The 26,005-nt window shown below is 47.5% G+C and overlaps 1 protein-coding gene across 4 annotated transcripts in view; it reads left to right on the top strand.

Annotated features, from left to right (window-relative positions):
- The window catches only part of SLC25A37 (solute carrier family 25 member 37), a 108,288-nt gene that overhangs the window by 78,487 nt on the left and 3,796 nt on the right, over positions 1–26,005 (top strand). For 3 of the 4 annotated variants that reach the window (XM_074384067.1, XM_074384066.1, XM_003937175.2), the window contains 2 exons: positions 23,381–23,609; positions 25,599–25,655. In XM_074384067.1, coding sequence (XP_074240168.1) covers positions 23,381–23,609; positions 25,599–25,655 — 286 coding nt within the window. Of the gene's footprint in view, positions 1–23,380; positions 23,610–23,635; positions 24,095–25,598; positions 25,656–26,005 lie in introns of those variants that run through there. The other variant, XM_039461048.2, reaches the window with a different exon arrangement.

Here is a 26,005-nt window from a genome sequence, read left to right on the forward strand (position 1 = left end):
GGAACTCCTGACCTCAGGTGACTCGCCCTCCTCAGCCTCCCAAAGTGCTGGGATTACAGGTGTGAGCCACTGCCCCTGGCCTTTTTTTTTTTTTTAAAGTTGCCTGTAAAACAGCCTCAGGCCAGTCCTTCAGGAGGGATTCCAGAAGAAGGCAGTTGTGATCACAAGAGATATCCGTTGCACTGGGACAAGATGTGGAGGCGGGAGACAGTGATGTTGATGACCCTGACCCTGTGTAAGCCTAGGCTAATGTGTCTGTTTAACAAACAAAGTTTAAAAAGTAAAAAAATAAAAAATGTTAAAAATAGAGAAAACTTACAGAATAAGGGTATAGAGCAAAAATATTTTTATTCAGCTGTACAGTATTATTGTGTTTTAAGCTAAGTGTTATTACAAGAGTCAAAAAGTCAAAAAATTGAAGTTTATAAAATAAAAATGTTACAGTAAGCTAAAGTTAATTAATTAATTGATTTTATTTATTTATTTTAGAGACAGGGTCTTGTTTTGTCGCCTAGGCTGGAGTGCAGTGTTGAGATCATAGTTCACTGCAGCCTCGAACTCCTGGGTACAAGGGATCCTCCCTCCTCAGCCTCCCGAGTAGCTGGGATTACAGGTGTGTACCACCACACAGCTGATTGTAAAATTCGTGTAGAGTTGGAGTCTCACTATGTTGGCCAGGCGGTCTCAAGCTCTTAGCCTCAAGTGGTCGTCCTGCCTCGGCCTCCCGAAGTGCTGGGATTACAGGTATGAGTCACCATTCCCAGCTTTGAAATTTAATTTATTATTGAAGAAAGCAAAAGTTTAAAAAAATACCTGGAGTGTAGCATAAGTGTACAGTGTTTATATAAAAAGTCTGCAGTAGGGCACAGTGATGCCCCCGGTCTTCACATTCACTCACCGCCACTCACTCAACTCACCCAGAGCGACTTACAGTTCTGCAAGCTCCATTCATGGTAAATGCCCTGCACAGGTATACCGTTAAAAAACATCTTTTATATGGTATTTTCAGTGTACTTTTTTTTTTTTTTTTTTTTTTACTTTTTTGAGACGGAGTTTCACTCTTTTTGCCCAGGCTGGAGTGTCTTGGCTCACAGCAACCTCCTCCTCCTGGGTTCAAGTGATTCTCCTGCTTTAGCTTCCCGAGTAGCTGGGATTATAGGCATGTTCCTCCACACCCAACTAATTGTGTATTTTTAGTAGAGATGGGGTTTCACGATGTTGGCCAGTTTGGTCTGGAACTCCTGACCTGAGGCGATCTCATGCCTCGGCTTCCCAAAGTGCTGGGATTACAGGCGTGAGCCACTGTGCCTGGCCTTCGTACTTTTGCTATACTTAGATTCATTTAGATAGCAAATACCACTATATTCCCGTTGCCTGCAGTGTTCAGTACAGTAGCATGCTGTACAAGTGTGTAGCCTGGGAGCAATAGGCTATAGTGTACAGCTTAGGTGTGCAGTAGCTGTCCCATCTGAATGTGTTTAAGTATACTCTGTGATATTCACACAGGGATGAAGTTGCCTAACAATGCATGTCTCAGAACATATCCCCATCATTCGTGATGTGTGACTGTAATTAAGGAATGGGGCCTATGGGGTATGAGTGTGGGTGCTGGGCACTAGGGAGATGGGTGCTCGACCCAGACCAGGTATTCCCCTTGTGAGTTCCTGTGTGGCAGGGAGGACAGATGTCCAATGAATCATTCCTTTCCGGAGTGACAAGCTGTCTTCAGGGATCTTGAACCTCATGGGGAGGGGTTGGGAAAGGCCCCCCGAGGAATGAATATCTCAGTATCTCCATCTAGACCTGAAGGAGATGTGAGTGTTACAACAAAACTGTATATGATTCTCTCTGTCCCTGACAACGTCACAGGCATCCCCAGGATGCCTGCATCCTGCTGACACTCCAATTTGGGGTTTTGCTGTGAGCTGAGAAACTGTCTCTTGTCTGGGGTCATCAGGGGGCAGCTCTTCTCCTCTCTGTTCTGAAATCTTAATTCCCTGTTTGACTGCCTGCTGGCTTTCAGAGAAGCCCAGCCTCCTCCTGGGTGAAAACTTTCACTGCCGAACTAAGGACCCAAGGAGGGTGGAAGCAGGAGGAAGGAAGGTTAAGGGGTTATATCAGAGTCGTTTCTGCTCATCGTTGGCTCATAATGGTTGGCAGTAGTGGCTGGTGGAGCAGTGGTCAGGTAAGGTACTAAAAATGAAACATGCTCATGTGACATGTGCAGGTTTAGGATTTGCCTGAGTGACCTTTCCTGGTCCAGGTCATGAGCTGTAGGGCAAAGAGAGACTTGAGGATGGTGTAGGTGACAGTTGTGCCTTCCAAAGGTCAGAGATGGACCTGGGACCTTGTAGCGCTGGTGCCTGCTCTGGAGGCTCAGATTTGTGTGTCATTTCTCGTCCCTTCAGAAGGGTAACTGGAGAGCTGGACGCTATCCTGGCCTCTCTCTTTCTTTGTAGCCTTCCTCTCTCAGAGGTGGCCTCTTATTAAATGCCAAGGGCACAGTTAGCTGATCTTAGTAAAGGGCCTGAGATGAGAGCTTGAGGACTTTCCCCCTGGAGTCCATGATTGGCCAGGGTGTAGACAGAAGCTCTTGGATCTTGCAGCTTTGGTAACCAGGTCCTGTTTCTCCAGCTGGCCGGTGCGGTGGCAGGGGCACAAACCTGCTGAGTGCAATGCCACCTCTCTGTGTGTCCACCGATTCCCCCGCACAGGGGATCTTTGCTACAAAATCTCTTTGCTCGGTGCTTCGAAGGGGCACGTGTGTGGGCCTTTTTCAGGGTTGTTAGACAATGCCAAGCTGTCACTTGGAAGAAATGGTCAGGATAGAAGCATAGAAAATGTCCTGTGGAAATTTAGGTGAGTTCACTGGCTCACACCTGTAATCCCAGCTACTCAGGAGGCTGAGGCAGGAGGATTGCTTGTAGAGAGGCGTTCGAGACCAGCCTGGGCAAGAGAGCAAGGCCCCTAAAAATAAAAATAAAAACAATTGGCTGCATGTGGTGGTGCACACCTGTAGTCCCAGCTACTCGGGAGGCTGAGATGGGAGGATCACTTGATCCCAGGAGTGTGAGGCTACAGTGAGCCGTGTGATCATGCCACTACACTGTAGCCTGGGCAACAGAGCAAGATCCCACCTCTTAAAAAATTAAAATAAATAAATAAATAGAATATGTCCTGTGTAGAGAGTAGGGTTATCTGTGTAAGGAATTAGAAACCTCAGGAGATGGGAGATCTCTCTGTTAATGAAATTGTGCTTAAAATTGTTTTTTTCTTGAATCTTGATTTCGCAGGCAACTGAATTTTAATGTGTATGTGTATGTGTGTGGGTGTGTATATATATATATATATATATATATATATATATATATATTTGTGTATATATATGTGTGTGTATATATGTTTGTGTATATTTACATATTGGGCCAGGAATGGTGAAGTGTTAAATTACCTTATTTAGAAAATTAGGGTAGATTTGTATTTAGCCCTTAGAGCTTCAAAAGTATCATTTCAGAAATGACTTTTAATTGTGCAGGTGATATAATCACAAGAAAAAAAATCCATCTGCTCATAGCTGCTTATTTGTTCTTAAAATTTTTTTTCAGATTTCGGAAGGAAGTAGAGAAGGAGTTAGAACTACAATTTGCTCCTCTGGGGGTTGGGGCACAGTACGTATTAGTACAACGTTAGGTGGTAGCAGGTTCCGTTTATCCTTGGAATGAGCACTGCTCCCCCCACAGGCGTCTGGGACTGGGCTGGCTGGTGATGCCTTGCCTGACCTTGGATAAGAATTCTTGTTTTCAAATTCCCTTGAGGTCTCTTCCAAGAATCTTTTGCATTTTTCTGATAAATCAGTCATAAGGAAGTTTCTGAAATTCTCTTTCAGACCCTGCAACCCAAAACTTACTGCGAAGCTGGGCTTCTACCAGAAGTGACCTTAAATTGAAAACACATTTTGGATCTCCCCTGAGTAGCTTAAGTGTGAGGGACTGGGAGAGCCAGGGAGAACGTTTATCTAGAACTGGCCATTCATGGTGTTGCTTGACGGGAGGGCAGGGAAGGAAGGGACTAGTAGTAAGGCAAAAGGAGATCTTTCTGTAGACACACACACGTAGGGCTTGGATTTGCATTTTAGGGTGAATGGTAATTAGCTTGAGATGACCAGGGGCCCACCAGTCAAGTGACCCTGGGAAAAACACTTGTCTGCGTCTCAGTTTCTTTGTCTATAAAATGGCAAGACTGAACAAACACTAAAAGGTTCTCTTGGGAACTCACCAGTTCTAAAATTTCCACTGCTTACTTTCATGGGGCAGTATAACTTTAACTCCCTCTTTCAACTTTGGGTGTAAAATAGAGGCTCACAAGCACTTTTGCTTTGCAGAGGAAGCTAGGAAGACCCTGCTGTGGAATTTTGCAGTGGGGCTGAGCAGCTGTGGGAAGGACCAGCAGCCCCTGTACCATGTTGGGCCCCTGCATTCCAAAGTGCCTGCCCAGAAATAAACGATATTTATTCTACTTGAAACTTCCAACGACAACACTTCAAGACTGCAAATCATCCATCCGGGCAATTACAGAAATGCTGAATGGCCACAGCCCCGCCCTGGAATCAAGGAGAGAAGTGTGACAGATGCTTCTGGAAGGCTCTGTTTATAGCTTTCTGACTCCTTCCTGCCAGAACCTTTCACCAGTTCACTACCAGGAAGCTGAGTCATCCAGGGGTCAGCCGGCATGGCCAAGGTCACCCCGCACTGCCAGCAGCACAGATGGGGGTTAGCCCATCATTCCAGGGGAGCATTCGTTGTAACGACAGGGTTGGGGAGCTGGGGAACCTCCCTGCGATATCTCCCCGCCACGGTGTTTTGAGTTTTCTGTAGATTTCACAGTGAGAAACTGTCTCCTCTTCTGTTCACTTCATTTCTTCTCTTTCTTTGTTCCTGAATCAAAGGCAGGAGCTGAGGACCATATAGATGGGAACAGCGTTAAGATTAAAACACCCTCCCTCTTCTCTGTCTGTTGTTCAGGGACCAGCAATGGGCTGTATGTCCTACGCCTCGTCCCAGGCTCATCTCCTGGTACTCAGCAGGCTTCAGGTGACACCAGCCTTCTTGGAGCCTCTGTCCACATCCCACCGGTCACTACCTGTGTCCTAGCTTCACCTTCAGAGGTTGCTGCCAGGGCCCCTCCCCAAATCTAAATGACGTCCCCTGCGTTTTCTGTCTGCACCTTCTACTTTTGCTTCATGGCATTCAGAGTTTGGGATTTTTTATTGATAGGAGTTTTGGTACTTTTTCTCCCCCCTCCTACACCATTAACTCCTTGACGGCAGATGACACCTGCTCCCTCAGGTCCAGCAGCCCCTAGCACTGCTCTGACATTTAGGGAGTGGCAGCGTTTTCTTGCAGAACGATCCTGTTGTTTTACCAGCTGAGTCTTCTGTGGTCTGGGAGGGGACTCAGCTCTGGTCCTCGTCTCCGTCCTCCATCTCTTATTTTGGAAACCCTTCTCGTCAGACGGCTTTGGTTTAAATTATATGCTGGAGCTCTTGGTTTCCAGGGACAGGGTTTTAGTCAGTGTAAAAATCTCACCCATGATGAAAGGTTCCCGCTAGTACTTTTGTATCCAATAAAACTTAAAGTGACTCCTCTGAAAGCTTCGGAAGTGATTTGTACATACTGTCTAGCGTACATTCAGCAAGTGAGTCTCGGAGGCTGAAAGTCGAGTCTTGCGGTTGTTTTCTCTGGTGTTTCTCTCTTGAGGCCCTTAGAACAGCCAGCCTGGTGTTTCTGGTGTCCTGTCGTCCTTCTCTGTGATTGTTGTCAGTTCGAAAGGTGAAAGATGTGTGGAGAAAGAACATCCCTTGGAGCAGTGGCTGAGAGCTGTGACTTGGCACCATGTGGATAGTTACTATTGAGTTAGCAGTCTTTCTGCGAAATCTGGCTTTGGTAACATCTGGGAAATTTGGACCCCTCGTTCGGCCCCTAGCACCCCTGAATTCCGGAGCCCAGTTTTGATGGGGCTTACAGTCATAGCTGTTACTCTGTAGGGTGGGCCCCAGACTGTGGCCAGGTGCATTGCGCTAGGGGAGACAGATTCACAGCAGGCAGAATTTGAGGAGGGCTTAAAATACCTGCTTTGGGAGGCTGAGGCAGGTGGATCACCTGAGGTCGGGAGTTCGAGACCAGCCTGATCAACATGGAGAAACCCTGTCTCTACCAAAAACATAAAATTAGCCTGGTGCGTTGGCAAGCACCTGTAATCCCAGCTACTTGGGAGGCTGAGGAAGGAGAATCACTTGAACCCAGGAGGCGGAGGTTACGGTGAGCCGATATCGTGCCATTGCACTCCAGCCTGGGCAGCAAGAGCAAAACTTTGTCCTAAGAAACAAAACAAAACAAAACAAACCTGCTTTGTTACCTGCCTGTGGTTGGAATTGAGTTTATCTCTGAGTCCTTGGTAGTCACTGAGTGTGTGTGTTTTGGTGAGCATGGTGCTGCTGGCTCAGAGATGACAGTGCTCTGCCCTCCTTCATGTTTCTCTGCACCTTTCATGGTAGCCACACGCAGATGCATCACCTGTTGTAATTATACCTGAAGGAATGAGCAAGAGGAGGCTGGCGACGGGGCTGCTTTAAAAATCCTTTTTTCTGTGGATAATAGGCTAATAGCGGGGCATGCTTTAGAAGATGTGGCCTCCGCCAAGGGTGTGGGAACTGGATTTGTAGACACTGACAGGACCACACCCAGCCTGGGAGGCAGCATGGGCTTCTGAGGTGCCTGGATCCCTGCCCAGTGTGGACAGCTGATGCTCAGACAGGTGAAATGATGTGCAGTTGCTCAGGGATTGGGTGGCAGAGAGGGACAGAATTTAGGTCTTCTAACTTGGAACAGGGCTGTCTCCATCTTAACACTCACACCTAGGTGTACAGTTTGGGGAGCACTGCTGTTTGGTCTAGTGAGACACACTCAGTGTAAATATCCATGCTCTGTAGCACCCAGATTCCAAGGGACTAGGGAGTGTGCCTGCATCCACGGGCTGGGGGGAGCCCGGGTCCTCCAGGGCTACTGTGGTGCATGGGCTTCTTGGTGCCTGGTCCTGTAACTGAACTTGAGTGGCTTTTGGCTGTTGCCCCCAGGCCTGGTCTCCCTACAGTTCAGAGGCTAGTGAGCTCTCAGCAGCAGGGAGGGCCTTTTGCATAGTGTGAACTTGGCCACACCAGACCATTCAGGAGTGTCCGGAATCTTGGTATTCAAGGTCCCTGCCCAGCTCTGGCCCTGGACTTCAGCACTGGTCAAAGGTCCCCAGAGCTGCCCTGGCTCTGAGCAGGTGAGTGAGCTTCCCAGAGCACTTTTATTCGGGACTCTCTGTGCCAGTGTAAACTGATAGTAATGATTCCCTCCCCCAGCTCTCTACCAGCTATCTAAGTTTTCTTTGTTAGATAATCAGGATTAATTTAAGCAGACTAGTCCATCCGTTTAGAAACGGTTAGTGAAGAAAGGTGAATGCGGGAGGGGTCAGAGTCCCTTATGGGGCCACCACAAGTGAGTCCCCTCGCTCTTTGGGGCCTTGGATTCCCTCCTGTGAGTTGGGGTAGCAGAAGGGAAGGGGTGCTCAGGTAATCCTACCATATCCTGGTGTCATGTGTAGTGAGTACAGGTGAGTGTGCTCCCAGCCAGGGCAGATCCTGCTCCTAGGCTGTGAGTCTTAGGAAGGAATTGGTAAAAATGATGCCATCTTTTTTGCTGTTTATCCAAAGGGGGAAAAAAAGAAGAAATAAAAGCAGCAGGTAGCTGTCCACCAGACCCCGTGCAAAGGGCTTTTCTGTGAATCCTCACAGAGACTTAGGAAGTAGGTTTTAGTAGAGGGCCTTACAGATAAGGAAACACGGGCAGAGGACTGAAGTGAGTTTCCCAACGACACCCATGGAGGAGGAAGCTGCAGAGCTAGGATTTAGATGCAGAGGGGTCTCCAAGCCTGTCCTTCCAGCTCTGAAGTCCTGGGACCGTATATTCCATCAGAAACTGAAAGGCGTGTAGAGGGGGCTGAGGGTCAGGATAGGGTTTTATTCCTGTCCCTTCCTTGTGACGCTGTAGGACTGTGATCTGGAGTTCCCAACACCAGTGCCCTATGGCTGGTAGCACCCTTCTGAGACTCTAGGATCTACTGTTTGATTTAGTCAGTTTCTTCTGTAGTCTGATGGGAGGGTTTCACTTCAAACCTGCAATGCTGTTCGGCCATTTATCAGCAAGCAGAGAAAAACACCCATACCTTCTAACAAGATTAAGCTAGTTCTGTGGTTCTTTTTTTTTTTTTTTTTAAAGATGGGGTTTCACCATGTTGGCCAGGCTGGTTTTGAAGTTCTGTGATTCTTAATGAGAATGCAAGCCATTTGGATTCACAAAGGTGGTGGTTTTCTCTCTACCAGCTAGGGAACATACCGGAGCCTTTTTGAAAATAGTTCCAGTGAAGATAAACATTTATTGAGCACCTACTGTACTGTAGTAGGTGAATAAATGGATTTCTCGCTCATCTCAGGAACAGAATAGGATTTCGACCTTGCGGTAGTTGGGATGGGTCGTCTTTGTGTGGTCAGGCATGTGCTCGTGTGGAGTAGAAACTCTCTATGTAACGGCTCAGTGACTGGATGAACGTCAACGCTGGTCCCTCTGGCTTTTCCTGCTGCCCCAGGCCACGTGCCCAGAAGGGATGCTGTCTTACCGGGGAGGTCTTTCTTAACTGTTTGACCCCCTCCCCACCCTATCCCAAGCCCATCCCTATGGCACCTAGATTAGTTCTTCCAACCAGAACGTATGTTTCTTTTTTTTTTTTTTTGAGACTGAGTCTTGCTCTGTCGCCAGGCTGGAGTGCAGGGGCACGATCTCAGCTCACTGCAGCCTCTACCTCCTGGGTTCTAGCAATTCTCCTGCCTCAGCCTCCTGAGTAACTGGGGCTATAGGCGTTCACCAGCATGCCCAGCTAATTTTTGTATTTTTAGCAGAGACGGGATTTCACCATGTTGGCCAGGATGGTCCCCGATCTCTTGACCTTGTGATCTGCCCACCTTGGACTCCCAAAGTGCTGGGATTACAGGTGTGAGCCGCCGTGCCCAGCCCCAGAACATATGTTTCTTACGGGCAGAGACGGTCTTCAAGCATTGGGTGGGCGGTTGAACTCAGTTTATCTGAGATTCTGTGATTGGGATTTTCAGCAAAATATGGTGGAAGGCTGGTCAGAGGGGCGAGTCTGGCAGTGAGAGCCTGGGCAAATCTAACTGTCTGCTTATTGTCAGAACAAAATTGGGGAGGTTGGAGGGGTAGGGGAACACTGAAAGCAAAAGAAAGCTGGCAGGGAGCCCCATCATGCAAAACCGATGATGGCAGAGCTGCCAGGCTGCAGTGGGGAGTGGGGCGGGAGCCTGGTGTGGAGTCTGTGAACATACCCTAGGTGCCTGGATACTCCTTTTATCTCCCTGCACATGGGTTCATGTGCATCTATGGTGCTTTGATGTGGACTCTTGTGTTAAATTTGTTCTTCTGTGCAGCCTTATGACACTTCAGTGAGTTTGTCTATATACAAGAAAAGGAAAACAATTTTGGCCAGGCGTGGTGGCTCACGCTGGTAATCCCACTACTTTGGGAGGCCGAGGTGGTTGGATCACCTGAGGTCAGGAGTTCAGGACCGGCCTGGGCAACATGGTGAAACCCCCGTCTCTACCAAAAAATACAAAATTAGCTAAGTGTGGTGGCATGCGCCTGTAATCCCAGCTACTCAGGAGGCTGAGGCAGGTGATCACTTGATCCCAGGAGGTGGAGGTTGCAGTGAGCCGAGACTGTGCCCTTGTACTCCAGCCTGGCGACAGAGCAAGACTCTGTTTCAAAAAACAAAGCAAAACAAAATAATTTTGAGGATGAGGCGTTTCTTCCTTCCTTATGAGTGGGGTGTTTATGAGCCAGTGACATTGACAAGGCTGGCAGAGTCAAGGGGAGGCCCTGGGTAGTCCAGCTTACCAGCAGTGAATTCAGTTCTCTCTTAAAAGCAACCTGACAGTTGGAATATTTCATCCTTAGCCTTTGAATACTGACAGGGTGCCAGCCTTTTGTGTGTCAAGATGCCCCTCTGAGACCTCAGCTGGTTAATGTCTCAAGCTCTTCTTTAGGAGAGAAAATGGGTTTGTATTAACCAACCACTATTGCCCAGTCTCGTGATGACCCGGGTTGTGGAATGGGTAAGTTGTGTGACCTCCATGGGTCACCGCCGTTGACTTTGCCTGGAAATACACTCTTGCAGCTGGGCATAGACAGAGTGGCCAGGGGTTTTGTGGATATTAACAAGTGAGGATTTCAGTGACACTGATACAGGGTCTTCTCCAAGGTCAGGCAGATAGGAGGTGGCATCCATGTGACTTAGCATGTTGTAGAAACAAAGCATATTGGGACAGAAGGAAGTTGAAGATCACCTGGGATCCCTTAGCATCTCTCCCTTTGTGAGAGGTAGGATAGCCTAGTGGTTAACAGCATGACTCTGGCCGACTGTCTGGCTTCCTTCTAATCTTGCTTCTGTGCTTTGTGACCTTGAGGCAAGTCATTTGCCTCAGTTTCCCCATTTATAGGATGGGGATAACTGGCTGCTAATATTGTTGTTTTTATTGTTACAGTTATTTTGTAAATGGAAGAGTTAGAGGCTCAGAGAAGCAAGCTGATTGACCTAAGGCCATACAATGTATCAGTGCCAGATGCGGGGCGAGAAGGAACTGTGGCTCAGACCCTGTCTCTCTTAGCAGGGAAGGGCAGCTGGGTGGGAATGACTGGCAGCTCAGTTCCGCCTCTAGTCCAGGGTTGTCCCTTCTCTTTCTGTCTCCCAGTGAGGTCACCAGTTGCACCCATGAAACCCTAGCTCTGTTATCTGGCATCTTTGGAATTTGCTCCACCTGTAGGGCAGAGATAACTTAATCCTTTTGGGCAGGCCACACATGGGCTCTTCTGAGTGTGTTCTGGGTACACTGGGCATGGGCCAGGCACAGACCCTTTCGTCCCGCCCTCTTTCCGCTGGAGGCGTTTCTAGAGAAAGGATGGAGACCAGGTAGGGCTCCGAGGGTCAGGGGATGTGGGAATGGCATCCTCTGAACCACAGGCAAGGCCGGAAGCTGCTGCCCATGGGCAGAGAGGGAAATCTCACTGGTGTGTTTGTTAACGGTGGCCTGGTAAGCAGCGGCAGCTTGGGAGGGAGGGGCAAGCCTGTCCAGGGGCCTAGTAGGGAGGGCTTCTGTTGCACGGCCTGTTGCTCTCGCCCAGATATCAGAGAGCCCATCTGTCTTGCCTACTGCCTGGCTATTCATAGCTCCCATCGTATTGCTATTGGGTGTGATTTGTAGCCATGGAAGACACTTGATCATAAAGTAAATTCCACACTCTCCAGCAAGATATTCAGGGCCTTGCATGGTCTAGCCGCAGCCTGCTCTTCTTCCAGCAGACATTCATTGATCATCTAATGTTGCAGCTGCTCTCCTAAGTCTGAGGCTGCCTCTCTACCCGTACCTGACTCCTGTCTTCTCTGCACACCAGACCCTCCAGCCACAGGTCCTCATTCCCCAGATGCACCAGCCTGTTCACCTCCTCCTGTAATAAGCATTGCTGTATTCTTCTCCATGTCAAGTTTGCCTTTTTCTTTTCCAAAGTAATATGTGTACATAGTTACAAAATGAAATAGTGTAGAAGAGACTGTAGTGACAGCTCTAATTCTGACAGCCTGACATACCCTCCCTTTTTCTAGGCGTCTGTTCAAATGGCTTCCCTCTGACCACCTTCTCCAGGTTGGGTGTGATCTGGAGTCTGGATCTGTACCCGATAGCACGTCCTGCTGTGGCCTGTTTCAAGGAGAAGCGGGGTTTGGTGCTGTGGCTTCTCTTCTGGGAGGCTGAGGAACTTGGTTATTGCTATCTTAGTGGAATTGTTATTTTATTTTATTTTTTGAGACAGAATTTCACTTCGTTGCCCAGGCTGGAGTGCAGTGGCATGGTCTTGGCTCACTGTAACCTCCACCTCCTGGGTTCAAGCAATTCTTGTGCCTCGGCCTCCGTGTAGCTGGGATTACAGGTGCCCACCACCATGCTTGGCTGATTTTTTTTTTTTTTTCGTATTTTGTAGAGATGGAGTTTCACCATGTTGCCCAGGCTGATCTTGAACTCCTGAGCTCAGGCAGTTCTTCCATCTTGGCCTCCCAAAGTGCTAGGATTACAGGTGTGAGCCACTGTGCCGGGCCAGAACTGTTATTTTCTACCAAATGTGCAGTGCAACTCTTCACTGAGTCTTTTGTCCCTAGCAGTAGCAGCGGCCCCTGAAGCTCCAGTAGACCCTGAAGGTTTCAGGACGGTGCCTTGAGAGCATCAGTGATAGGTGACATGAATCCTCTGTGGTCCACTTCAGAGGCAGCAGGTGACTGGGAGATCTGACTGTGGGAGATCTGGTCTTTTCAGAAGGACAAATGTGACTCTTGTGAAAATTGGGACCACTGGGGGGCATAGGTGGAAAGACAGAGACAGAGGAGCCTTTATGATTTGTTCCCACCCTTATGAACCCACTTCCTCCCGCCTCCAACGGCAGAGTGACCTGAATGCTGGAGGAGGTCTAGGCTTTCCTGTAGGCGAGTCAGGGAAAGCTACGCAGACATGAGTTAGTTGGACGAGTGCTTTCATGAGGTCTCCCCTCTTCCTTTGACTTGGTATAGCGTTTCTGGCTGAGTTTCTAGGAAGCTGGCTGGGTTCTTCGCTTGCTCCAAAATAGTAGTTTTCACCAGTGGCTTTTCAGATGAGCTGGAAGCTTTTTTTCAGAATGTATGTTCCTCTGACTCCCCTTGAGTCCCCCACCATGTCATCCTGAGAGATCATCTTTTTCCCACTCCACCCCTGCTGTTTTTGAGGTGGGGGCAATAACTACTTTTAGGGGAATCATTTTTCTCTTGCTGGTTTTAAAACATTAAGAGCACCAATTTGTGTGTGCTTGTGTGTGTGTATGTGTGCGTGTGTGTGCGTGTGTGTGTGTGTGTGTGTGTGTGTGTGTGTGTGTGAGAGAGAGAGAGAGAGAGAGAGAGAGTGTCTTTCTTATCCAGGCTGGAATGCAGTGACATGATCATAGCTCACTGCAGCCTCAATCTCCTGGTGGTTCTCCTACCTTAGCCTCCCAAGTAGCTAAGACTACTGGTACCCACCATGCCTGGCTAATTTTTTTAAAAAAATTATTTTCTGGAGAGATGGGGTCTCGTTATGTTGCCCAGGCTGGGCTTGAATTCCTGGCAGCAGGCGATCCACCTGCTTTGGCCTTCCCAAGTGCTGGGATTACAGATGTGAGCCACTGTGCCCAGCTCAAGTTTTCCTTTTCATTAAATACATATATATATGTATATGCATATATGTATATATGCATATATGTGTGTGTATGTGTGTTTATATGTGTGTGTATGTGTGTGTGTATATGTACCTGTATGTATACTCTCTTTGTGAATCTATTTTTGCCAGTTTGGGAGATGTTAGAAAAAGACATGATTTGGCATCTTGAACAGGGCTACACTTAGGTGCGCTTTGAGAGCTGCAGCTAAAGGATTATTTGTGCTGCTCTGCTTTTGCCTGTGGCGTGTGGAAATGATGCTGAGTGAAGTCCTCCTGCTTCATTTTGCATGACTTTTTTTTTTTGAGACAGAGTCTTGCTCTGTCACCCATGCTAGAGTGCAATGGTATAATCTCAGCTCAGTGCAACCTCCACCTCCGAGTTCAGGCAATTCTCCTGCCTCAGCCTCCTGAGTAGCTGGGATTACAGGCATGTGCCGCTATGACTAGCTAATTTTTATATTGTTAGTAAAGACAGGGCTTCACCATTTTGGCCAGGCTGATCTCAAACCCCTGACCTCAGGTGATCCACCTGCCTCAGCCTCCCAAAGTGCTAGATTACAGGCGTGAGCCACCATGCCCGGCCAGTTTTGCATGATTTTTACACAGCTTTTCAAAGGGCCAGGGTGTGACTATGGAAAGCCCTGTTAAGAGTCCCTTTTCTGTAAAGGAGCCTAGGAAGGGAGTAGTTTGAGGCAGGAAGGCTGGTGGCTTTGCATGGAGAGCGGTGGTTTTGGACGGGGAGCGTCGACGGTTTTAGTGTTCATGGTGCTCCTTGATGTGGTCTAGGTTTCTGCATTTGTAGTGTGTGCCTCCTCAGGTTGCTGGAAGCTGAGACAGGGCTTTCCAAGGCCTAGATGGGGCTTGTGGCTTTACTTAGGAAGACAATCCTTTCTATAAAGCAGGTGCCAAAAAAGCCTCTTCCTCTTCGTCCTCCCGCTGTGATTTTGGCATGGAGTTTCAGTGAGGGAGGATTCTACAGGAATCAGCTCCCTGGTCTGATCCTTTCTGGATAATTGTGGATGGGACTTGGCTTCTTGGTGTCTTGAGAGTGTCCTCAGCAGACCCCAGTGAAACAGGAGCAAAGAGCTATGGATGGGCTCATGGTGGATGTGGGAGAGCTGCTGGCCAGGGGGATACAGGGGGAGGCTCGGAAAACAGGGAGGTGGCTGGGCTTGGCCCTCATTTTGTTGTGGTTCATTGAGTGAATGTCAGTGCTAGCTGGGGACAGTTGGCAGACAGGATAAAAATCTTACCAGTTTGATTTTTAATTCTGAAGCAGACATTGGGCAGCAGAGGTGAACATTTGGCATTTATCCTAACACTTTGGAGGTGCCCGAGCCTTATTTTCTTTCTCTGGGAGAAAGTCTGGAACAGAGACGGTGGGGGGACAGCCCTCTAGGGCTCAGCCCTGGGCCCCCTGGAATTGTGCTGCTCATGGTATCACGGTGCTTGTTTGTTTCTGGTCTGTATCCCCATTGCACCTGGCTCAAGGGAGGTGTGTGGCAAATGCTTTAGAATGGGCCATCGAGTAGATTTCACATGATCGTCTCCTCAGTCCTAGAAATGCCATGTGAACTTGGAACATGGGGTGGTTTTTATTTTTGAGAAATTGGAGAGTTGGGAGTCACAGGCTGTCTCCAGGTCAGACAGGGAGTCAGTGGCTGAGTTCCTGATGCTACAGGGGGCTGGCCTGGGTGGCATGACCTCTGCAAGACCCCAGGAGGGCCTGAGGCCCCCTAGCAGGCTCATCTTTGCCCCTGTCTCTTTTCTTTTTTGGTCCTAGACCTGGATCAGAGGCTCCTTATCCACAGGATCTTGGACAAGTCATTTTCCTTCTTGGGCCCCAGTTTCCCATCTGAAAAGGTGGCGCCTGGGCTGGGCAGGATGTGGTCTCCCCAGGATCCTTGTAGCTTCTGTTATATGATCCTGTAAGCTCACCTGGGACAGCACATACATTTTCCACTCTCCCTCCTCCCAGCAATGAGAGAACAGGACAGTGAGACAAGCCTTGCCTGTTTTGTCATCTTAGGGGAGAATTGGTATCAGGGGCCGACCCCTTGCATTGTTCTATCCTTGCTAGGAGTTTGTGGAGCCAGTGGATGCGGATACAGAGTTCACATCACTGGGAGTTCGTTTCATTGCTGGAGCAGTTCTGGAGCTGGAGGGGACTTGCTCAGGTGACACTGTGAGTGGCAGAGTCAGGCCAGAGACCCTTGTCTTCTGATTCCCTGGCGGGACAGGTTTCTCCATCCTGCAGGCAGGTGCAGAGGAAAAATGCTCGTTCACAGGTAGCGTACAAGGGCTCCTCTCTGCTGCGTGTTTGGCACTCTGTCTCTTCCACCTCTCCCTGCCCGGTTGCCAGAGGGGGTCTCTCTGACTCCTTCAGACACCTGCTTCAAGGGCTTAGCTGTGTGGCTACAGCTGTGTTTTCACAAGTGTGATCAGTGAGATGTCTCTGGTCATTAAATGAGATAAGGCTTGCATTGCTAAAGACAAAGGTTTAGAAGTGGCTTTTTAAAACCAAGGGAAACAGATTTCTTTCCTGAAGGGTTTCCCAGAGCCTTTGGTATGCTAATGTGTTTGTGAATATTAAATAGGGGAGAACTAACTTGTAAACATGGAAACTGATTTTACTGAACACGAGACTGGCAGCTAGGTCTTGGGCAGGAACTGAAACCTGGACAGGAAAGGAGATTTGTGAAATTCTCTGTCTCCGTGTGTGTGTGTGTGTGTGTGTGTGTGTGTGTGTGTATTTTTAATGTGTGTGTCTGTGTGTGTGTATTTTTAATCTCCGCCCTGTCTCTATGCATCCTGATTCATTCATTTCCTTTTTCCTCCTCTCTACCCTTCCCTTTTTTTGTATTTTTAAAAATTATAATAAAACATACATAACAAAATTTGTCATCTTACCCATTTTTAAGTGTGCAGTTCAGTGGCATTAAGTACATTCATGCTTTTACACAACCATCAGCATCATCCATCCACAGAACTCTCCTCATCTTGCAAAACCCAAACTTCTGTACCCACAAAACAAGAGCTCTCTGTCTTGTTTCCCTCCTCACCCCAACCCCAGGCTATCTCCATTCCACTTTTTGTCTATAAATTTGACTACTCCAGGCACCTCCTATCAGCGGAATAATACAGTATTTGCCTTTTTGTGACTGGCTCATTTCACTTAGCGTGTTGTTGTTAAGAAACATCTATGTTGTAGACTGTATCAGCATTTTCTTTCCTTTTTTAAGGCTGAATAATATTCCACGGTATGGGTCTATCACATTGCATTTATCCCTTCATCTGGTGATGGACGCTTGAGTGGCTTCCACTCACTCCCGGACTCTTTTTCCCCTCTGTGGTCCTCAAGGAATAGAAAATGCCCAGCCTTCATTTTTACGTTTTACAGGTAGTAGAACTTTTAAAAAAGGGAGTGCTTTGGGAGGCCCAGATAGAAGCATCCCTTGAGCCCAAGAGTTTGAGACCAGCCTGGGCAACATAGTGAGATCCTGTCTCTACAAAAATGCAAAAATCAGCTGGGTGTAGTCATGCTCACTTGTAGCCTGAGCTAGTCAGGTGGCTGAGGTGGGACGATTGCTTGAGCCCAGGAGGCTGAGGCTGCAGTGAGCTATGATCATGCCACTGCCTTCTACCCTGGGTGACAGGGTGAGACACTGGTCTTAAAAAAATAAAAAATAGGGGCTGGGCGTGGTGGCTCACACCTGTAATCCAAGCACTTTGGAGGCCAAGGCGGGCAGATCACCTGAGGTCGGGAGTTCAAGACCAGCCTGACCAACATGGTGAAACCCTGTCTTTAAAAAATTAAAAAATAAAATAAAAATAAAAAAGACTAAATTAATTATATTGTCTCTTTGGCTGTGGCCACTTCTGCCTGCCTTCCTAGCCACCTGCCTTCCATCTCTCTTTTATTATTATTATTTTTTTGTTTAGTTTTCGTTATCAAATCAGGGGTATCGCACTGCCTTCCATCTCTCTTCCCTCTCCTGAGGCTGCTGCAGGGTTGATCCCTCCTAGTCTCTTCACTGCACTCCTTCGAGGCTCCCCGGTGGCTCGTATCCTCCTCCTCTCATCACACACTTTCCTTGTTTTTCCCCATCGTTTTTCCTCCTCTGTATCCTGGTGCCGACCTCAGTGGGTGCTCCCTGCAGGCAGGTGGAAGAAATGAGGGTGCTGCAGGATGAATGAGGCTCTGGTCCCAAACTTGGCTGCTGTGGCTGCAGTGGTCCCCCAGGGGCCTGACTGGGCCCATCTCTGCACTCATGGGCCACTTGCCTCTGTGTGGGGCTTATGTCCTTAACTGTGGCCTGCCCTTGCTTGAGTAAACCCCGCTGAGGACACAGAAGGCCACTGAGGCACAGTGACTGAAGCAGATTTCAATCTTTTAGAGGTTTGTTCTGTCAAGGTTGAGGATACACCTGGGAGAAAGAAACACAGGTTATAGTAGGATTTGTGTCCTGTGCTTTTTTCCAAAGAGAGTTTTGGGAATGTCAGTATTTAAAGGGGAAAGAGCAAGCAGAAGAAAGAGAAGAAGAATAAAAGGAGGAAGGGTGGACATTTCGGCACATAGTACCATACCTGTGAAGCTATGATGAACACTCAGTGAATCTACATTTGACATGTGAAAGGAAGGGAGCTGGGGAAAGTCAATCCTGGTCTTGCCCTCAGCAAATCTACGATTTACATAAGATAAAGTAAACTTATGAAATTACAGCTGTCTGTTTGGGAACAAAAAGAAGGTCAGTTTTTGCGTGACTCACTTCCCAAGCTTAACTTTTTTTTCCTTTGCTTAGTGAGTTTGGCGCCTGAGGTTTTATGTTTCTTTCACAGCACAAAGATACTCAGTTGACTTTTTCTTTCAGAAATGATACATTTTGGTTCAGTAATGTTTCCTCCAACTGCCCCACCCCTAATCTGAAAGGGGCAAGGGGTGAGAAGCCAGTCCCCCAAATGTCCCTGTAAGTCTTGGTGTGATGCTAGCCTCCAAATGGCTGACATAAGCAGTTTTATAAAGGAGAGACCCTCTTGATGGCTTCATGTGTATCGCAGGGTGGGATGGGGACAGTCATTGTTGACAGCCAGCCTGTGCCAGGTGTTTCCCAGCAGCTCTCTGGGGGGTTATTCCAGCCAAGGATGGCCATGCCCTAAGGTTAAGGAACCTGCTTGTGGTCCCAGAGCTGGAATTGAGATTGGCGATCTTGGACTGGGTGGCTGTAAAGCCCAGGCACCCTCTGTGCCCCCTGCCCTCACTCAGCTCCTCCCTCCACAGGTAACCAGAGGTGATTCCTGACTGCCAAGGCAGAGAGCTGGGGCTGGTTGCGGTCTAGATGGTCACTTAGTTGGTTCCCCAAGCTGAGTCCTGATCAAAATCATCTGGGGAATTTTAAAAAGAAAAAGATTTGAATCGGTGCATGCTGGGGTGGTGCCTACACATGGGTATTTTCAAACATTTCCCGGGTGATTCTAATCATCAGCCCCTGCTTTGATCCTCCCTCTCATTTTCCAGTCAAGGACACTGGGACCAGAGTGATGAGATGCCATGGCCAAGGCCACTGGGCTGTAGCCCGAGCCAGCATCATGTCCAAAGTGCAATCTCAGTAGCCAGTTCTCCGTGCTCCCTGTTTGCCCAGACTGCCACCACTGCTCGCCCGGGACTCTGGAACCCAAGGAAGGCCTTGGACCAAGGGCTTGCAAAACCTTGGCAGGACCTTGCCTTAGGCTGGAAACCTCAGGGCTCCAGCCAGGGTTCACCCCCAAGAAGATGCACCGCCATTGTCCAAGGTATAGGGGCCTCTCCCCTGGAGGGTGCTGCCTGGAGCCACCCCTCGTCCACAGGCCCGCGTTAGGTACCCTACCCGAGACCGGTTGCCTCTGCTCTGCACATGGTTCTGCAGATCACACCCAGGCTTGAGAAGTGCGGCAATGTGTGGACCTTGCAGTAATATGGAAAGGTCCAAATTAAAGGTGATGGCAATGATAGCAAAGTCCAAGAAAGCGTGACTCCTATTTAGGGGTGGTGGACTAAGAGACAGTACCCTTTCATGACAGTGGGTATTCTAAATTGGGTTTGTTTGTTCATCGATTCATTCATTCAACAGAGGTTTATTGGACCCCCAATACATCATCTTACTGGTCCTTGGAGATCTGCTGTGAACAAGACAAACACAACCCCACCTCTGTGGCCCGCAGAACCCTGGAAGGTCACATACTAGAACCCCATCACCTGGCCTCTCCATCAATCACTGTCATGTAGCCCCTTGACAGGGGACTCTTGTGTTATTACTGACAGTAATGATGGTTTCAGACACATATTATCCCATTTAATTTTCTCGACCATTCTCTCAAGTGGGGAAGCTCATGCTTAGAGAGTGTAATGACCTCGCCCAGGGTCATACCATGAGCAGTAGAATCTGGATTCAGTCCCAGTTCCCTCATTCCAAAGCTGGGGTTCTTGACAGATACATTGTACTACTTGGGTCCCCTTGCTTTTTGTCCAGGGCAATGATAAGAAGAAGCCAGGTGACACACGAAGCTTTATTTGCTCTAAAACTTGAGCGATGTCATATGTGCTAAAGGAGGAGTTTTGTCTCTTCCTTCCCAGCATAAACACTTTGCATGGCGCTCACATCTTCATTTGTTGTGGCCAACAGGCCGCTAGGGAGCTAAATGAGGTGTTGTGACCGTGACCTGGGTATTCTCTTGATTCAGATGCCTTCTTGGTTGGCACGTTCACTTGTCCTTCCCTTGGCCTTTCTTGCTTATAATGCATCCCTCTTAAAATTTATTATTATTATTTTTTTAAAGACAGGGTCTCGTTCTGTCGCCCAGGCTGGAGTGCAGTGGCAAGATCATAGCTCACTGCAGCCTCAAACTCCTGGGCTCACAGCATTCTCCCACCTCAGCCTCCCAAATAGCCAAGACTACAGTGTGTGCCACCATGCCTGGCTAATTTCTTCATTTTTTTTGTTAAGACGAGGTCTCAGTGTGTTGGCCAGCTTGATCTCGAACTCCTGGCCTCAAGCAATCCTCCTGCCTTGGCCTCCCAAAGCACAAGGATTATAGGTGTGAGCTGCCACACCTAGTCTAATGTATTCTCTAATTATTAAATTAGATCAGATCTTTTCTGAAAGTCTTAAAATAGAAATCACTTTAAAAAACAAAAAGGTGCAGGGCCACCTTCCCCAGGACCCTGGGGCCCAGGTGTCTTGGCACCTGCCTTGGGCTGGGCCAGAAGATGTTTTCACCGGTCTGTGGTAGGAAAGAGGGAGCAGAGTAGCAAGTTTTTAATAAAGCTAAATCTAGCTGGGCTTACATCTGTAATTCCAGCACTTTGGGAGGCCGAGGTAGGTGGATCACGAGGTCAGGAGTTCGAGACTAGCCTGGCCAACATAGTGAAACCCCGTCTCTACAAAAAATACAAAAAATTAGCTGATTGTGGGGGGAAGTAATCCCAGCTACTCAGGAGGCTGAGGCAGGAGAATCGCTTGAACTTGAGAAGCGGAGGTTGCAGTGAGTCGAGATCACACCACTGCACTCCAGCCAGGGCGGCAGTGTCTCTGTCTCAAAGAAAAAAAATAAAAAATAAAAATAAAGCTAAAGGTTCCATTTTATAGTCAGAGGTAGTCTTCCTTATTTTTCTTTTAAGTGTTAAAAATGCTGTTTCTTTTAGGAAATGATGTTTGCGGTAGAGGGCGGTGGTGATTGTTGCTTATATTGTTACGGTTTTTGTGTCCTTTCTTGGCAAAATAAAAAGTTAGCCTTGGTGTGCCCATTTCTCTTGTGCTTTCAATAGCCAGTGGAATCTGTAATCTGAAAATGACCACTAATTCAGGTAATCGTTTTTCACTGTTTCCCCAAGCCCTGGGGTAGCTGGGGCTCTCTGTCCTGGGAAGTGAGGGGCAGCATCATAGAGTCCTTTGTCCATCTTCAGTCAGAGAAGCCTTCCTTTTCTATATATGGGATTAGATTTTTTTGTATGAGTTTGTTTGGAGATGAAAGAATACCCTTGCCAAAAGTGGGAAAGCTTCTTGTCTAGTATGTTGAGGGAGGGAAGAAGGGAGTGGGGGTGGAGGAAGAGAGGGAGGGAGGGAGGAAGAAAGAAGGAGGGAATATGGTTACTTTGGTGAGACTGAGCCATGGTGGATCTTCCATGTGGCAAGTATTTCTTACCTGCTGTACTCGTCAGACTTCTCCAGAGAAATAGGTAATAGGATGTAACAGTCTGCTAGGGTTTATAAGAGAGGCTTTTGGTTGAAGGCCGTCCTTGGGTCCTAGCAGACAGAAATCAGAGAAACAGAAACAACAGAGAGAGAGAGAGAGAGAGAGAGAGGAAAGGGAAACACAGAGAGAGAGATCTATATCCAGCTATATAGAGAGGTTATCTGTCTGCCTATTTATCTATTTATCTGCCTGTTAATCTACCTCTCTCTCTCTCTATCTGCCTGTTATCTATCTGTCTATCTATCTATCTATCCATCCATCCATCTACCTACCTACCTATCTGTCTAATCTACCTACTTACCTAGAAATTGAGAGATTTATTTTGAGGATTGGCTGACATGATTGTAGGCACTGGCAAGTACAAAATATGCAGGGTAGAGACCCAGGGAGAGCTGATGTTACAGTTTGAGTCCGAAGGCAGAATTTCTTCCTTGAGAGAGAAATTCTGATGAAACGAGGTATACGTACCCATGGTATAGTAGAAGTTAACCTGCTTAACTCAAAGTCTACTGCTTCAAGTGTTAATCTCATCTAGAAAATACCTGCATACATACCTCTAAACTAGTGTTAGATCAAGTATCTGGGTACTGCGGCTCAGCCAGGCTGACCCATGAAATTAATCATCACACCTGTGCAGGTGCCTCTCCCTCCTGGGTGGCGTCCTAGGGATGACAGAGGAGGGGAAAGCCAGGTCTCTGCTTCAGGGAGACAAGATTATGCATACAAAGAAGTTAAGAATGCTGCTCTGTCTGTGGAGTGGCCATTCTTTTATCCCTTTACTTTCTTAACAAAATTGCTTTCACTTAAAAAAAAAAAAAAGAAAGAAAGAAAGAAAGAAATTGGCTGGGTGCAGTGGCTTACACCTGTAATCTCAGCACTTCGGGAGGCTGAGGTGGGCAGATTAGGAGGTCAGGAGTTCGAGACCAGCCTGGCCAAAATGGTAAAATCCTGTCTCTACTTAAAATACAAAAATTAGCTGGGTGTGGTGGTGGTTGCCTATAATCCTAGCTACTTAGGAGGCTGAGGCAGAATTGCTTGAACCCAGGAGGCGGAGGTTGCAGTGGGCTGAGATTGTGCCACTGCACTCTAGCCTCGGTGACAGAGCGAGACTCTGTCTCAGAAAAAAAAGAAAGAAATTAAGAACAAGACCATTTGTATTTAAGTTCCAACTTATAAAAATAAAATGCAAAAAGGTATTTTTAGAGATGATGAAGATCTCTAAGCCCCCAAGTGGGGGCTGGAGGATTTGGGGAAATTTCATGGTGTAGGGACTAACAGGAGCTTCCAGAACATGGAGGTTTCAGATAAGTGAGGACACAGAAGACTTCACCACCAGAGTGGTAACTGCAGGACAATTATACATCTATCTAGGACTCTTGAGTTTTTGAAGGGTTTTCATATGCATTATTTGGTTTGCTGCTTGCAACAATCCTGTTATTTTAATTGAAGGTCTTAAGGTCCAGAGACGTTAAGGAATTCCCCAGAGGCCACACAGCTTGCCAGTGGCAGGGGAAGGTCTTTCTCTTCCACCTCCTTCTCTCTCTTTCTCCATTTATGGGGCATAATGAAATCTGCATGTACACATTCATGTGGACTTCATTATGTCCATGTAGAATTCAGTTGGATTTCAAATATGTTTCCTTCCCAGATAAATCCTGTGAAACTATGAACGTTGTTTTTTCTCTCTCCTTCTCCAGGTCTTATTTTCCTTCTTTACCATCCTCATTAAATCTCTTTTTTGTTTGTTTGTTTTCTCTTCTCGCCCACTCCCAGACGCGAATGCAGAGTTTGAGTCCAGATCCCAGAGCCCAGTACACGAGTATCTACGGAGCCCTCAAGAGAATCATGCGGACCGAAGGCTTCTGGAGGCCCTTGCGGGGCCTCAATGTCATGATCATGGGTGCAGGGCCGGCCCACGCCATGTATTTTGCCTGCTATGAAAACATGAAAAGGACTTTAAATGACGTTTTCCACCACCAAGGAAACAGCCACCTAGCCAACGGTATTTTGAAAGCGTTTGTCTGGAGTTAGAAAGTTCTCTTCTTCAACACGTCCCTCCCCAGGGTGTTCCTCCCTGTGACCCAGCCGCCTCGACTTCGGCCCGCTTGCTCACGAATAAAGAACTCTAGAGTTGTGTGTGCAACGCACACCCAGACACACGCACACACACATGCGCGGCACACACATGCTTTTGTCTGTTCCCCACCGCTTTCTGAAGCCTGGGGAGAAATCAGTGACAGAGGTGTTTTCATTTTATTGTTGTATGGGTTTTCTTTTCTTTTCTTTTTTTTTTTTTGTTTTGTTTTGTTTTCAAACATTCGAAAACAATGATCAGACATAGGGGAAACCCTGAATAGAAACAAAACTTATGAATGCTGGATTCAAAAAAAAAAAAAAAAAAAAGTTATCTGGACAGCTTCTTTGAGACTATTTAAAAACTGGTACAACAGGTCTCTACAACGCCAAGATCTAACTAAGCTTTAAAAGGTCAAGAAGTTTTATGGCTGACAAAGGACGCTCCACGCAGAAGGCCTTTCCCACCTTAAGCTTCTGGGGATTTGGGAATTTTACCCCCATTTTCTTCTGTTTGTCTGAGTTGCATCTCTCTGCAAGCAAGGGCTGAAATCGTTTTGTTTGGTTGTTTTGAGGGAGGGCGGGGATGGGGGGTGCAAGTCAGCCAGCAGCTCTTACATAAGGCACGTTTTATGGGGCAGGGCTAAGCTCTTACGTTCTCCTCTCCTGTGGGGTGGGCTTTTGTTTTTTGTTTGGGTTTGGAATGGAAATATGGATAGCAGCATGAAGTACCTTTGTTCTGACAAAATTCATTTGTTTCAACGATGGAGACGTAGATAAGACCAACAGTAACTTCTCCCCCTCTCTTTTGATTCTGCTGAAAAAGCATCTGTCCTCCCATCAGCCAACCTTGGTAATAAGCGTGCCCAGCTGGTTTGCAGATACTTGTTTTGTTTTGTAAAAATTGGCCATTAGTGCATTTATTGAGATGGTCGCTGAAGAGCCAAGCCCTCTCCTACCCCTGAGTCTGTGACATTGGCGTCCTTCTTTTGCTGAAACTGCCTTATGTAACGGTTTCGCTCCTTGAAAGAGATTTAACGGAATCCATTTTATGCCAAGTACTGGCCTGTGCTGTTTCTGCAATGTGTGGTGTATGCTGTGGTGGCGTTGTGATCTTGCTGGGAATGATGATAAGCGTGTGTGCGGTGGGGGAGAGGGTATTACATGCATTGCTGAAGAGTCATCCTGGTATTCCTCATTCCTCCCACCTTCCCGTGGTCATTTTAATTACAGGTTAGTGTCACCGCAAAGGGAGGAAACTCAAAGCCAAAAGCAAAATTCCAGGCCTGATTCTGGCTTTTGAAGTTCCTGGTTCTTGAAGCCAGGCCTGACCCGACCCTCAGATGGGGTCAGTCCTGTAGCTTTGCAGACTGACCCTGGACATCTACCAAATGCAGATTCTCCTGATATCCTCTTCTCTTTCCCAGCCTTTTTTTTTTTTTTTTTTTTTTTAAGCCTGGATTTTAACCAGATTTTCTTTTTTCCCTTTCTCAGTAGTAGATATGATATTATCTCCTTTCAGGGCCCCAGCTTAAGGGCAAAGTGAGTTAATGTGTAGACAAAGGCCTAGGACGAGAGAGAATTAACCTCTAGACTGTAGGAAAAGCCATGCCATGTGGTTTCTGGGACCCACCTAACACTTGCAGGTTTAGCTTCTTCCCAGGGTTGACTATAAGAAAGAAAATGAGGTTTTTCAAGATTACAGTGTGGGTGAGTGTGCCTAAATGAACTATCCCCATTTTTATCCTATTTTCACCATCACTTTAGGGTACTAAGAGTCAGTGCTCACCTGGGTGGAGCTAGTAATACATTTCGCTTCTTAGAGAACTAAGTCCTGGGTTCCGTCTGATTTTAGGTTCCAGGAACTTCCTGAGAACACCAGGTCGCAGAGGGTAATTTTCTGGAGTTTGTTTTGCAGGGATAGCTGGGAGTATGGCCACCCTGCTCCACGACGCGGTAATGAATCCAGCAGAAGGTAATGTTTCCTGGTCCCAGGGAGGGGCAGTAGGGGATGTGCAAAGGGGCACAAAAAAATGGTGGTGGGGGAGTGGTGAGGACTGAAGGTGGGCAGGGCGGCTCCTGGACCCCAGTCAGAGCAGATAGGAGAATTGAATTCCTTACTTCATTATCAAAGGCCTCAAGAAGGGACATGAACATTTGGGTTTTATGGTATTCCTGTGCTCAGAAACACAGCTGCTCAAAGTATGGTCTACAGATCAGCATCATGAGACCTTCTTGGGGGGTTGCAAATGCTAATCCTTAGGCTGCGCCCAGTGGCTCAAGCCCATAATCCCCATCCTTTGGGAGGCCGAGGTGGGAGGATCA

The sequence above is a fragment of the Saimiri boliviensis genome, chromosome 13 (genome assembly GCF_048565385.1).
Source record: "Saimiri boliviensis isolate mSaiBol1 chromosome 13, mSaiBol1.pri, whole genome shotgun sequence".
NCBI lineage: Eukaryota > Metazoa > Chordata > Mammalia > Primates > Cebidae > Saimiri > Saimiri boliviensis.